Source organism: Rhinopithecus roxellana, chromosome 19 (assembly GCF_007565055.1).
Source record: "Rhinopithecus roxellana isolate Shanxi Qingling chromosome 19, ASM756505v1, whole genome shotgun sequence".
NCBI lineage: Eukaryota > Metazoa > Chordata > Mammalia > Primates > Cercopithecidae > Rhinopithecus > Rhinopithecus roxellana.
The window spans coordinates 3,120,341-3,133,798 of NC_044567.1; the positions used below are offsets into that span (position 1 = coordinate 3,120,341).

General features: G+C 44.8%; 1 protein-coding gene and 1 non-coding gene across 14 annotated transcripts in view; one reads left to right on the forward strand and one right to left on the reverse strand.

Annotated features, from left to right (window-relative positions):
- The window catches only part of CDK12 (cyclin dependent kinase 12), a 111,231-nt gene that overhangs the window by 76,971 nt on the left and 20,802 nt on the right, over window positions 1-13,458 (reverse strand). For all 13 annotated transcript variants that reach the window (XR_004054978.1, XR_004054977.1, XR_004054975.1 and 10 more), the window contains exons 3-4: window positions 2,462-2,638; window positions 136-275 (exon numbers count right to left, since the gene is read on the reverse strand). Coding sequence is in view for 4 of the 13 variants with exons in the window: in XM_030923103.1 (XP_030778963.1) it covers window positions 136-275; window positions 2,462-2,638 (317 nt within the window). In the remaining 9 variants the exon portion in view is untranslated. The remainder of the gene's footprint in view (window positions 1-135; window positions 276-2,461; window positions 2,639-13,458) is intronic.
- On the forward strand, window positions 11,597-11,703 carry LOC115894977. The gene has a single exon (XR_004055193.1). It is a non-coding gene; the product is annotated as a U6 spliceosomal RNA (small nuclear RNA).

Here is a 13,458-nt window from a genome sequence, read left to right on the forward strand (position 1 = left end):
CAGTGAGCTGAGATCCGGCCACTGCACTCCAGCCTGGGCGACAGAGCGAGACTCCGTCTCAAAAAAAAAAAAAAAGGTATTAGGAATGCTAAATTGTTAACATTCTGACATCTAAAATTTTGTGGCAATATTTACCTGTGTCTTTGTCCTTGGCTTTATATACTTGGCCATAGGTTCCTTCTCCAATAATCCCAATAATGTCAAACTTGTCCACACAGCGTTTCCCCCAGTCGCTTTCTGTTTGTCTTCTTTCTCCATAACGAGGACAACAAATTCTAAAAAGGAAAAACAACAAAACAGTTATTTAAGAAAATGAAGTTGGCCTGGCATGGAGGCTCACGCCTGTAATCCCAGCACTTTGGGAGACTGAGGCAGGCGGATCACGAGGTCAGGAGATTGAGACCACCCTGGCTAACACGGTGAAACCCCGTCTCTACTAAATATACAAAAAATTAGCCGGGCGTGGTGGCGGGTGCCTGTAGTCCCAGCTACTCAGGAGGCTGAGGCAGGAGAATTGCTTGAACCCAGGAGGCAGAGGTGACAGTGAGCCAAGGTCATGTCATTGCACTCCAGCCTGGGTCAGCCTGGGTGACAGAGCGAGACTCTGACTCAAAAAAAAAAAAAAAAAAAAATGAAATCTAGTCAAAGAAAAAGGAATCTTTTATGATGATTTCACTAATTCCTGTATCTTTTTTCTTTTTTTTTTTTGAGACGGAGTCTCGCTCTGTCACGAGCTGAATTTAAAAAGCTTTTATTCTTCCTTAGTACTCTACAGGCAGGCGCCACAATGCCCAGCTAATTTTTGTATTTTCAGTAGAGATGGGGTTTCACCATGTTGGCCAAGATGGTCTCGATCTCTTGACCCTATGATCCGCCCGCCTCGGCCTCCCAAAGTGCTGAGATTACAAGCATGAGCCATTGCACCCAGCCACTCCTGTATCTTTTATACATTTTTTACTAAAAAGTCAGAAATTAAACGATATGAAATATATAAAGACGCAGTCGGCCATGGTGGTGGGCGCTTGTAGTCCCAGCTACCTGGGAGGCAGAGGCAGAAGAATAGCTTGAACCTGGGAGGCGGAGGTTGCAGTGAGCGGAGTTTGCGCCACTGCACTCCTGGGCAATAGCCTGGGCAACAGAGTGAGACTCTGTCTCAAAAATAAATAAATAAATAATAAATAAATAAAAACCTAACATAAAATACATAAACAAGCCGGGCTCGGTGGCTCCTGCCTGTAATCCCAGTACTTTAGCAGACTGAGGCAGGTGGATCACGAGGTCAGAAGTTCAAGACCAGTCTGACCAAGAAGGTGAAACCTGTCTCCACTAAAAATACAAAAATTATCCAGGCGTGGTGGTGTACACCTGTACTCCCAGCTACTCTGTGGCAGGAGAATCGCTTGAATCCAGGAGGCAGAGGATACAGTGAGCAAGATCGCACCACTGCACTCCAGCCTGGGTGACAGAGTGAGACTCTGTCTCAAAAAAAAAAAAAAAAAATACACAGTCTCTCACAGTGGCTAAGGCACAAGGCTATAGCTTTAGGAAGACATAAGCTGAAATAACAGATTTGTTGCTTACTTTCTCACCTCTCTCAGGTATGGCTTCAACTATAAAATGGGAAATTAATTGCTACATGCTAAGGCTACTATGAAAATATAAGGCTGGACACGGCGGCTCATGCCTGTAATCCCAGCACTTTGGGAGGCCAAGGCGGTGGATCACCTGAGGTCAAGAGTTCGAGACCAGCCTGGCCAACATGGTGAAACCCCCAACTCTACTAAAAATACAAAAATGAGCCTGGTGTGGTGGCGTGTGTCCATAATCCCAGCTACTCGGGAGGCTGAGGCAGGAGAATCGCTTGAACCAGGGAGGCGGAGGTTGCGATGAGCAGAGATAGCACCACTGCACTCCAGCCTGGGCAACAAAGAACGCAACTCCGTCTCAAAAATATATATATATGAAACTGACAATAATACGTGCTTAATAAGTAACTATTTTTATTATTAAGAGAGAAATGCTAACAATCAGAAGATTAGACCCAGATTATACTCTATTTATGGCTTGACAATTTATATGCTTTCAGGAAAAAAAATCCCACATCTATTAATTTTTCATTAATGTGTACATGACTGACACATCCTGAATTCAAAAAGCTTTTATTCTTCCTTAGTAGTCTAAATATTATGAATAAAAAAGACATAATGACATAAATGTTCATAGTATATCTGGATTTGGGAATTCTCTGTTGTTCTGAAAACACAGTTGGGTATCTGAGGGCACAGATGAATGACCTGGGTCTCCAAGGAAGGCTTTTGTCCATTAAAATAAAATAAAAGGTATACTTTGGGACCAAACTTCTATGATCTTACTGGTGTGGGTTATAGAAGAAACATGAGATGTTTAGTTCAAAAGGAAGGGAGAAAACTATCATGAAAGATAGATTCCTTCAAAAACTCACTTTGGTCTCTTTTTATATGGTTGCTGAGGTGGTGTGATTGCCTTTGGTTCTGGAGAGTCTGGGGGAGACAGATCTCCACCAGGGAGCTCTGGAGGGAGAGGGAGGTCTGTAAGTAGGTGACGTGTCCTCTGTTCCTTCTCTTTCTTCACAGGTTTTGAAGGGAGAGTTTCTTTTGGACTAAACAATAAAGGGGAAGAGATGACAAAATTACAATTAAAGATATGCAAATAAAAATTTTCGAAGATCATAATGCCTGGTTACTAAAAGACTACATCTCATTTTTAAGGAAAAACACCTATAAAATAACATTAAAAAATATAATTTATCACAATTAAAGATACTTTTTTTCTTTTTGGGGGGACAGTGTATCACTGTCACCCAGGCTGGAATGCAGTGGTGTGATATTGGCTCACTACAACCTCTGCTTCCCGGGTTCAAGCAATTCTCCTACCTCAGCTTCCCAAGTAGCTGGGATTACAGGTGTGTGCCACCACGCTCAACTAATTTTTGTATTTTTAGTAGAGATGGGGGTTTCACCATGTTTGCCAGGCTGCTCTCGAACTCCTAGTCCCAAATGATCCGCCCGCCTCGGCCTCCCAAAATGCTGGGATTACAGGCGTGGGCCACCGTGCCCAGCCAAGATAAATTTTATAAAAAGAAATCTATAGTATATTAAAGAAACAATGATTTTATTTGTGATATTACTTGCAGTTCCCTTCATCAAACTCTTTTATCGTTTCTAAGATTTTATTCAGATTTTTTTTTTTTTTTTTTTGAGACGGAGTCTCACTCTGTCGCCCAGGCTGAAGTGCAGTGGCCGGACCTCAGTTTACTGCAAGCTCCGCCTCCTGGGTTTACGCCATTCTCCGGCCTCAGCCTCCCAAGTAGCTGGGACTACAGGCGCCTGCCACCTCGCCCGGCTAGTTTTTTGTATTTTTGTTAGTAGAGACGGGGTTTCACAGTGTTTGCCAGGATGGTCTCGATCTCCTGACCTTGTGATCCACCCGTCTCAGCCTCCCAAAGTGCTGGGATTACAGGCTTGAGCCACCGCGCCCGGCTTTATTCAGATTTTTATCAAGATGAAATAAAATTCACCTCGGCATGGTGGCTCATCCCTGTCATTCCAGCACTTTGGGAGGCTGAGGCAGGAGGACTGCTTGAGGCCAGGAGTTTGAGACCACCCTGGAAAACACAGTGAGACCCCATCGCTACGAAAAATTAAAAAAAAAAAAAAATTCGGCGAGGCACGGTGGCTTGCACCTGTAATCCCAGCACCTTGGGAGGCTGAGGCAGGCAGATCATGAGGTAAAGAGCTCGAGACCAGACTGGCCAACATATGGAAACCCCGTCTCTACTAAAACTACAAAAAATTAGCCAGGTATGGTAGCAAGTGCCTGTAATCCCAGCTACTCATGAGGCTGAGGCAGGATAATTGCTTGAATCTGGGAGGCAGAGGTTCCAGTGAGCCAAGATCGTGCCATTGCACTCCAGCCCAGGCAACAGTGCAAAACTGTCTCAAAAAAAAAGAAAAAAAATTAGAACAGACACAGTGCTCACGCCTGTAATGCCAGCACTTTTGAGAGGCTGAGGCGGGCAGATCACTTGAGGTCAAGAGTTGAAGACCAGCCTGCTCAGCCTGGTGAAACCGTCTCTACTAAAAACACAAAAATTGGCCAGGCACGGTGGCTCACGCCTATAATCCTAGATAGCACTTTGGGAGGCCGAGGTGAGGAGACTGCCTGAACTCAGGAGTTAGAGACTAGCCTGGGCAACACAGTGAAACCCAGTCTCTAATAAAATACAAAATTTAGCCAGGCGTGGCAGTGTGCACCTGTCCTCCCAGCTACTCAGGAGGCTGAGGCAGAACTGCTTGAACCCCAGGGGCAGAGGTTGCAGTGAGCTGAGATCACACCACTGCACTCCAGCCAAAGAGACAGAGTGAGACTCCATCTCAAAAAAAAAAAAAAAAAAAAAAATTAACCGGGTGTGGTGTTGTATGCCTTGTAATCCCAGCTACTCGAGAAGCTGAGGCAGGAGAATTGCTTAAGCCTAGGAGGGGGAGGATGCAGTGAGCCGAGACTGCATGACTACACTCCGGTCTGGGTGACATCAAGACTCTGTCTCAAAAAGAATTAGCTGGGCATAGTGGTATATATGTGTGGTTCCAGCTACTTGGGGGCAGATGGTGACAGACAGTCCTGAGGTGGGAGCATCTTTTGAGCCCAGGAAGTCAAAGCTACAGTAAGCCATCACCATGCCATTGCACTCCACCCTGGGCAACAAAGGGAGGCTCTGTCTCAAAATATAAAAAATTTAAAAATAGAAATAAAATGCAGGAAGTAATCATCTTAAATTCACAAAGTACCACTGCAACTCATGGAGTTCACTGAATTTACATTTTAGCAAAGATTTAAATAACAAACAAGAAGAGCTCAACAATTTAATACTACTCTATTGCTAAAGAGGTGCAAAAACCTTGGCAAAAAGGAATAGTATTTTAGAATGCTTTGCCTGTAAGAAATATAAATTGTCGAAGATATTTACAAAAAAAAATAGAAATATAGCTAAGCTGTAAGTCAAAACTAATGAAAAATATACTGAATCATTCTGTTCACTTTAAAGCAAACAGCAAGCCTCTCTGACCGGCCAAAATAGATAATCATCAAACTAAATATCTAAGGAGAAAGGGTCCAAGCAACTATTTCAGAATTATTAAGCCACACAGTGGCAGAAGCCTCTCATAATAATCAGCAAATTATAGTAGTCAGTGGGATTTTGTAAAAGGTAGCTTTCCAGGAATAGATCAGAAAAGTCAGTTTTCAATCCTGTTTTTTTTTGACAGTGACTCACTTTGTTGCCCAGGCTGGAATGCAATGACACAATCATGGCTCACTGCAGCCTCAATTTCCCGTGCTCAAGCAACACTTCCAGCTTAGCCTCCTAAGAAACTGGGACCACGGCACATATCACTACACCCAGCTGATTTTTAAAATTTTTTGTAGAGACAAGGTCTCGCCATATTGCCCAGGCTGGTCACATACTCCCGGACCTCCCCAAGTGATCCTCTTGCCTCGCCTCCTACCATGTATGGCCCAGATACAATTTTTTGCCTATCTCAATTTATTAATAAGTGATAGACAAATTTTGTGCCAAGAGCCGGATGTGGTGGCTCACGCCCATAATCCCAACACTTTGGGCAGCCAAGGCAGGCAGATCAGTTGAGCCCAGGAGTTCAAGACCAACCTGGCCAACATGGTGAAACCTCGTCTCTATTAAAATTACAAAAATTAGGCCAGACTCGGTGGCTCATGCCTGTAATCCCAGCACTTTGGGAGGCCGAGGCGGGCGGATCACGAGGTCAGGAGATTGAAATCACGGTGAAAGCCCATCTCTACTAAAAATACAAAAAAAAATTAGCCAGGCACGGTGGCAGGCGCCTGTAGTCCCAGCTACTAGGGAGGCTGAGCTTGCAGTAAGCCGAGATCGTGCCACTGCACTCCAGCCTGGGCGACAGAGTGAGACTCCATCTCAAAAACAAACAAACAAACAAACAAACAAATTAGCTGGGCATGGTGGCATGTGCCTGTAGTTCCAGCTATTGTGAGACATGAGAATCACTTGAACTGGGGAGGTCAAGGTTGCAGTAAGCCGAGATCGTGCCATTGCATTCCAGCCTGGGTGACAGGGCAAGACTATCTCAAAATAAAAAAATAAAAATAAAAAATAAAAAATAAAATTGTGCTACACACATTCTCAGAAAAAATAAGACATCTATAGTATAACAGACTAACTCATGTCTACAAATAAAATCAGGCCACATAGGTCTTCTCTATTCCTTCACAGTATCAGATGGTTGAAAAAGATCTGAGAACCTTAACCACAGGAAATCTTCTCTATTTTTATGACAAGTAGTTATAAAGGAAAACATTGGTGCTTTGCATGAATATTTCCTAGACCACAAAGATCTATCTCTTGCAATGTATCTTTTTAAAGAATACTGTTGCGGCCGGGCGCGGTGGCTCAAGCCTGTAATCCCAGCACTTTGGGAGGCCGAGACGGGTGGATCACGAGGTCAGGAGATCAAGACCATCCTGGCTAACATGGTGAAACCCCGTCTCTACTAAAAATACAAAAAACTAGCCGGGCGACCTGGCGGGCGCCTGTAGTCCCAGGTACTCGGGAGGCTGAGGCAGGAGAATGGCGTGAACCCGGGAGGCGGAGCTTGCAGTGAGCTGAGATCCGGCCACTGCACTCCAGCCTGGGCGACAGAGCGAGACTCCGTCTCAAAAAAAAAAAAAAAGAATACTGTTGCTCCTTCTGTGTGAAATTTTAAATACTTCTCATAAAAGAATGTCATTTAGTCAAAATATAAGAACATAAATCTCAACGGCTATTGACTCCTGCCAATTTTTATCGTTTTAATCCCTTGTAAATCAGACAGAATACAATACAATATAGGTTAGTTTGTACCACATCAACCAGAACTGGGGTAGTCAATGGAGTGTAAAATGATCATCTGAAACTTTCTGTTGATAAAGTTTCAGAGAGATAAACATGCAACATTATTATAATGTGCACTCAGATTTTTCCATCCTAGGAACAAAGCTCATTATCAGAAAACTCTTTGAGTCACAATGTAATATAGATTTTTTTTTTTTTTTTTTTTTTTTTTTGAGATGGAGTCTCCCTCTATTGCCCAGGCTGGAGTACAGTGGTGCAATCTCGACTCACTGCAACCTCTGCCTCCTGGGTCCAAGCGATTCTCCCACCTCAGCCTCCCAAGTAGCTGGGACTATAGGTGTGTGCCAACACGCCCTGCTATTTTTTTTGCACTTTTAGTATAGACGGGGGGGTGCAGGGGTTTCACCATATTGGCCAGGTTGGACTCGAACTCCCGACTTCGTGATTCACCCACCTCAGGCTCCTAAAGTGCTGGGATTACAGACAAGAGCCACCGTGCCCGGCCAATACAGATTTTTAAAATTATTCTAATTTTTAAGATGTTCAGGGAAAAAAAAATTGTAATTTCTCAACCACTGTCAGAATATTCTTTACAAATCTCAATTCCTCATTATTCAAAATAGATTTCTTCTTGGTTTGGCTTCACTAGAAGAACAAGAGAAATCAGGCTGAGCAAGGTGACTCATGCCTGTAATCCCATTACTTTGGGAGCCAAGGAAGGAAGATTCCTAGAGCCCAGGAGTTCAAGACCAGCCTGAGCAACACAGTGAGACCTTATCTCTAAAAAAAATAAAGTTAGCTGGGCCTGGTGGCATGCACTTCTGGTCCCAGCTACTATGGAGGCTGAGGTGGGAGGATCACTTGAGCCAGGGAGGGAGGTCAAGGTTGCAGTGAGCCATGATCGCACCACTGCACTCCAGTCTAAGTGACAGAGCAAGACTCTGTTTCACACACACACACACACACACACACACACACACACACACACAGAGGCAGGGTGCAGTGGCTCACGCCTGTAATCCCAGCACTCTGGAAGGCCAAGACAGGCAGATCACCTGAAGTCAGGCGTTCAAGACCAGCCTGGCCAACATGGTGAACCGCATCTCTACTAAAAATACACAAATTAGCTGGGCATGGTGCACGCCTGAAATCCCAGCTACTCGGGAGGCTGAGGAAGGAGAATTGCTTCAACCCAGGAGGCAGAGGTTGCAGTGAGCCAAGATCACCCCACTGCACTCCAGCCTGTGCGACAGAGCGAGACTCTGTCTCAAAAAAAAAAAAAAAAAAGAAAGAAAAATTAAGGTATTTTAATTATCTCATCATCATTTCAAATAAATTCAGTCTATGGCTTTTTGTCTGTTTGTTTGGAGACAGGATCTTGCTCTGTCACCCAAGCTGGACTGTAGTGGTGCAATCATGGCTCACTGCAGCCTCGAGGCTCAAGTGATCCACCCACCACAACATTCCAAGTAGCTGAGACTACAGGTGCACACCACCAAGCTGGCTAATTTTTGTTTTTACTTTTAAGAGACAGGGGCCAGGCACAATGGCTCACACCTATAGTCCCAGCACTTTGGGAGGCCGAGGCGGGGGGGGGGGGGGGGGGTCATGAAGTCAGAAGATCAAGACCATCCTGGCCAACATGGTGAAACCCTGTCTCTACTAAAATACAAAAAAAAATTAGCCAGGTGTGGTGGCACCCGCCTATAGTCCCAGCTACTCAGGAGGCTGAGTATTCTCCACTTCCCTGAACCTGGGAAGTGGAGAATACAGTGAGCCGAGATCGAGCCACTGCACTCCAGCCTGGCGACACAGTGAGACTGTCTCCCCGTAAAAAAAAAAAAAAAAAAAAAACAAAGATGGGATACCCAGACTTTGGTCTCAAACTCCTACCTGAAGCAATCCTCCAGCCTTAGCCTCCTGAAGTGCTGGGATCACAGGCATCAGCCACCATGACCAGCCAGTCTGTGTTTCATATTTAGGTTTTGTTTTCTCCAATGCTTACTTTATGAGTTCAAATAAAGTGCTAATACAGGTTAGGTACTCCCTTATCCAAAATGCCTCAAACCAGAGTGTTTCAAATTTTAAAAAGTTGTAGATTTTGGATTATTTGCATTATACTGGATGAGCATACTCAATGCAAAAATCTGAATACTGAAAAGCTCCAATGAGCATTTCCTTTGAGTATCATGTCAACACACAGAATGTTCCCGATTTTGGAGGATTTCTAGATTTTTGGATTAGGGATATTTAATCTGTATGAAAAATGTACACTGCTTCTAATATACTACATTTTTAGCATGTTTATTTCAAGATAGAATGAGTGTTTGATAGGTTATATCCTACCAGTTCAGGATACACAATTTGAATAGAGGTCAAATCCTGTTTCAACAAATTCCAATGTTGGAATTTAAAACCTTGAAACTTGAAAATTGAATGACAGCCTCAAAACTACAATGCTTAACATTATCACCTTTAGCATAGGACACTCAGTATTACAAAGGGTTGAGGACACGTGGTACATGCGAAGTGAGTCTATCATAGGGGAGCAGATACATCAGTCATTAATTGAAAAGTCACTACCAGGAAGTGCTGATGTACCCTATCCATATCAGTAGTTCCTAGTTCCCTATTTATACCTATACACAAATTCACATTTGGTAATTAGGTTTCATAATGCATGCGTAATTTAAAAACCTACCAAGCTCTAGGACTGCCCAACTTTTAGAATATGAATAGTATTTTGGAATCTGTGATGACAGAACTGAATCTGTGGGTATAATGGAAACACTTCTAATAAAAATACTGTTAATAAAAAAAAAGAATATAGACCAGGAATGGTGACTACCACCTGTAATCCCAGCTCTTTGGGATGCTGAGGTAGGCATATCACTTAAGGCCAAGAGTTCGAAACCAGCATGGCCAACATGGTGAAACCCTGTCTCTACTAAGAATACAAAAACTTAGCCAAGTGTGGTAGCTTGTTCCTGTAATCCCAGCCACGTGGGAAGTTGAGGCATGAGAATCACTTGAACCTGGAGGCAGCAGTTGCAGTGAGCCAAGATCGCACCACTGCACTCCAGCCTGGGCAACAGAGCAAGATCCTGTCTCAAAAAAAAAAAAGAAAAATATAAAATTTATACATATTTAGGCCAGGGGTGGTGGCTCACACCTGTACTCTCAGCACTTTGGGAGGCCAAGGCAGGCGGATCATGAGAGTGAGGATCTGCCGCAAAAATAAAAAAAAAAAATCAAAAATAAATTATAACTATTTAAAACACATTAGGCCAGGCGCGGTGGCTCACGCCTGTAATCCCAGCACTTTGGGAGGCCGAGGTGGGCGGATCACGAGGTCAGGAGATCGAGACCATCCTGGCTAACATGGTGAAACCCCGTCTCTACTAAAAATACAAAAAAATCAGCCAGGCGTGGTGGTGGGCGCCTGTAGTCCCAGCTTCTAGGGAGGCTGAGGCAGGAGAATGGCGTGAACCCGGGAGGCAGTGGAGCTTGCAGTAAGCGGAGATCGCGCCACTGCACTCGAGCCTGGGCGACAGAGTGAAACTCCGTCTCAAAAAAAAAAAAGAAAAAAATTGAATTTTTCAATAGATAATTTGCCAATTTTAACAGCATAAACTACTTTAAACATGATCATTTATCTCCTTCCCCTTGAAGCTGGTTGTTTAAAACGTGATTTCAGACCAGGCATGGAGGCTCACGCCTATAATCCTAACACTTTAGGAGGCCAAGGCAGGTGTATTGCTTGTGTCTAGGAGTTCAAGACTAGCCCGGACAACACAGTCAAACTCCATCTCTACAAAAAAGTACAAAAATTAGCCAGGCATGATGGTACACGCCTGTAGTCCAAGCTACTTGAGAGGCTGAGGTGGAAAGATCGCTCCAGCCTAGCAAGTAGTGGCTACAGTGAGCCATGCTCAGGCCACTGAACTCCAGCATGGGCGACAAAGGGAAAACTTGTCTCTGAAAAAGAAAAAAAAAGAAAAAAGAAAAGAAACAGTGATTTCACTGCTATTTACAAACTTTTATCAAAAATTTAGTTGAGCCAGGGCAAGGTGGCTCACACCTGTAATGCCAGCACTTTGGGAGGCCAAGGCAGGCAGATCACTTGAGGGCAGGAGTTCAAGACCAGCCTGACCAACATGGTGAAACGCTGTCTCTACTAAAAATACAAAACTTAGACCATGCGTGGTGGCGCAAGCCTGTAATCCCAGCTATTCGGGAGACTGAGGCAGCAGATTCGCTTAAATCCAGGAGGAGGAGGTTGCAGTGAGCCGAGATCGTGCCACTGCACTCCAGCCTGGGTGACAGAGTGAGACTCTGTCTCAAAAAAAAAAAAAAATTTTTAATTGAGGCAGCCATAGTGGCTCTCACCTGTAATCCCAGCACTTTGAAAGGCTGAGGCAGGTGGATTGTTTGAGGCCAAGAGTTAGATACCAGCCTGGCCAACATGGCATAACCCCTCTCCACTAAAAATACAAAAATCAGCCAGGCATGGAGGCACATGTCTGTAATCCCAGCTACTTGGGAGGCTGAGGCACAAGAATCATTTGAACCTGGGAGGGGTAGGCTGCAGTGAGCTGAGCTCATACCACTGCACTCCAGCCTGGGTGACAGTGAGACACTCTGTCTCGGAAAAACAAAAAAAAATTTTGTTGAGTGTTCACTTCGGCAGCACATACACTAAAACTGGAACAATACAGAAAAGATTATCATGGTCCCTGCACAAAGATGACACAAATTTGTGAAGTGCTCCCTAAAAATTTAGTTACATACATAAAAAATGGAAACCAAGCATCCCATTCTACTAGGAAAATCCTGGTTCATTTGGAGTGTACCGAACTTATAGAGATACAGCCTTTAAAAATAATGTAGACTCCCTTGAAGTTCAGTACACTCCAAATGAACAAGGCTATTAGAAAAACAGAGCAAGGCCAAGTGAGGTGGCTCAAGCCTATAATCCTAGCACTTTGGGAGGCAGAGGCAGGTGGATCACCTGAGATCAGGAGTTCCAGATCAGCTTGGCCAAAATGGTGAAACCCCGTCTCTACTAAAAACACAAAATTAGTGGGGCATGGTGGCACATGCCTGTAATCCAGCTACTCAGGAGGCTGAGGCAGGAGAATTGGTCGAACCTAGGAAGTAGAGGTTGCAGTGAGTAGAGATCACACCACTGCACTCCAGCCTGGGCAATAAAAAGCGAAACTCTGTATTGAAAAAAAAAAAAAAAAAGCCAGGTGCGGTGGCTCACACCTGTAATCCCAGCACTTTGGGAAGCCAAGGCGGGCAGATCATAAGGTCAGGAGTTAAGAGAACAGCCTGGCCAACCTGGTAAAACCCCATCTCCACTAAAAATACAAAATTTAGCCGTGCGTGGTGGCATGCGCCTGTAATCTCAGCTACTTGGGAGGCTGAGGCAGGAGACTCGCTTGAACCTGGGAGGTGGAGGTTGCAGTGAGCCGAGATAGCGCCATTGCAGTCCAGCCTGGGCAGCAGGATGAGACTCTGTTTCAAAAAAGGAAAGAAAAAAGAAAAGCAGAGCAGAAGTGCTGGGCGCAGTGGCTCACACATGCAATCCCAGCGCTTTGGAAGACCAAGGTGGGCAGACTGCTTGAGCTCAGGAGTTCGAGACCAGCCTGTGCAACATGGCAAAACTTGGTCTCTACCAAAAATAAAAAAAAAAAAAAAGGCAGCCAGGGATTGTGCTTGTAGTCCCAGCTACTCAGGAGGCTGAGGCCAGGTGGTGGAGATTGCAGTGAGGCAAGATCACGCCAGTGTACCCCAGCCTGGGTGACAGTGAGATTCTGTCACAAAAAAAAAAAAGAAAGAAAAGAAGACTTTAAAACTTCTATGTGTTTAACTGAAATTTCTTTTTTTTTTTTTTTGAGACGGAGTCTTGCTCTGTCACCCAGGCTGGAGTGCAGTGGCCAGATCTCAGCTCACTGCAAGCTCCGCCTCCCGGGTTCACGCCATTCTCCTGCCTCCGCCTCCCGAGTAGCTGGGACTACAGGTGCCGCCACCTCGCCCGGCTAGTTTTTTGTATTTTTAGTAGAGACAGGGTTTCACCGGGTTAGCCAGGATGGTCTCAATCTCCTGACCTCGTGATCCGCCCGTCTCGGCCTCCCAAAGTGCTGGGATTACAGGCTTCAGCCACTGCGCCCGGCCAATTTCTTTTTTTTGAGAGGGGGTTTTGCTCTTGTTGCCCATGCTGGAGTGCAATGGCATGATCTTGACTCACTGCAACCTCTGCCCCCCGAGTTCAAGGGATTCTCCTGCCTCAGCCTCCCAAGTAGCTGGGATTACAGGCATGTGCCACCACACCCTGCTAATTTTGTATTTTTAGTAGATATAGGGTTTCTCCATGTTGGCCAGGCTGGTCTTGAACTCCTGACCTCAGGTGATCTGCTGGCCTCAGCCTCCCAAAGTGCTGGGATTACAGGAGTGAGCCACCACTCCCAGCCGATTAACTGAAATTTCTAAGAAAAGTATACAGATGCCAGGCGCGGTGGCTCAAGCCTGTA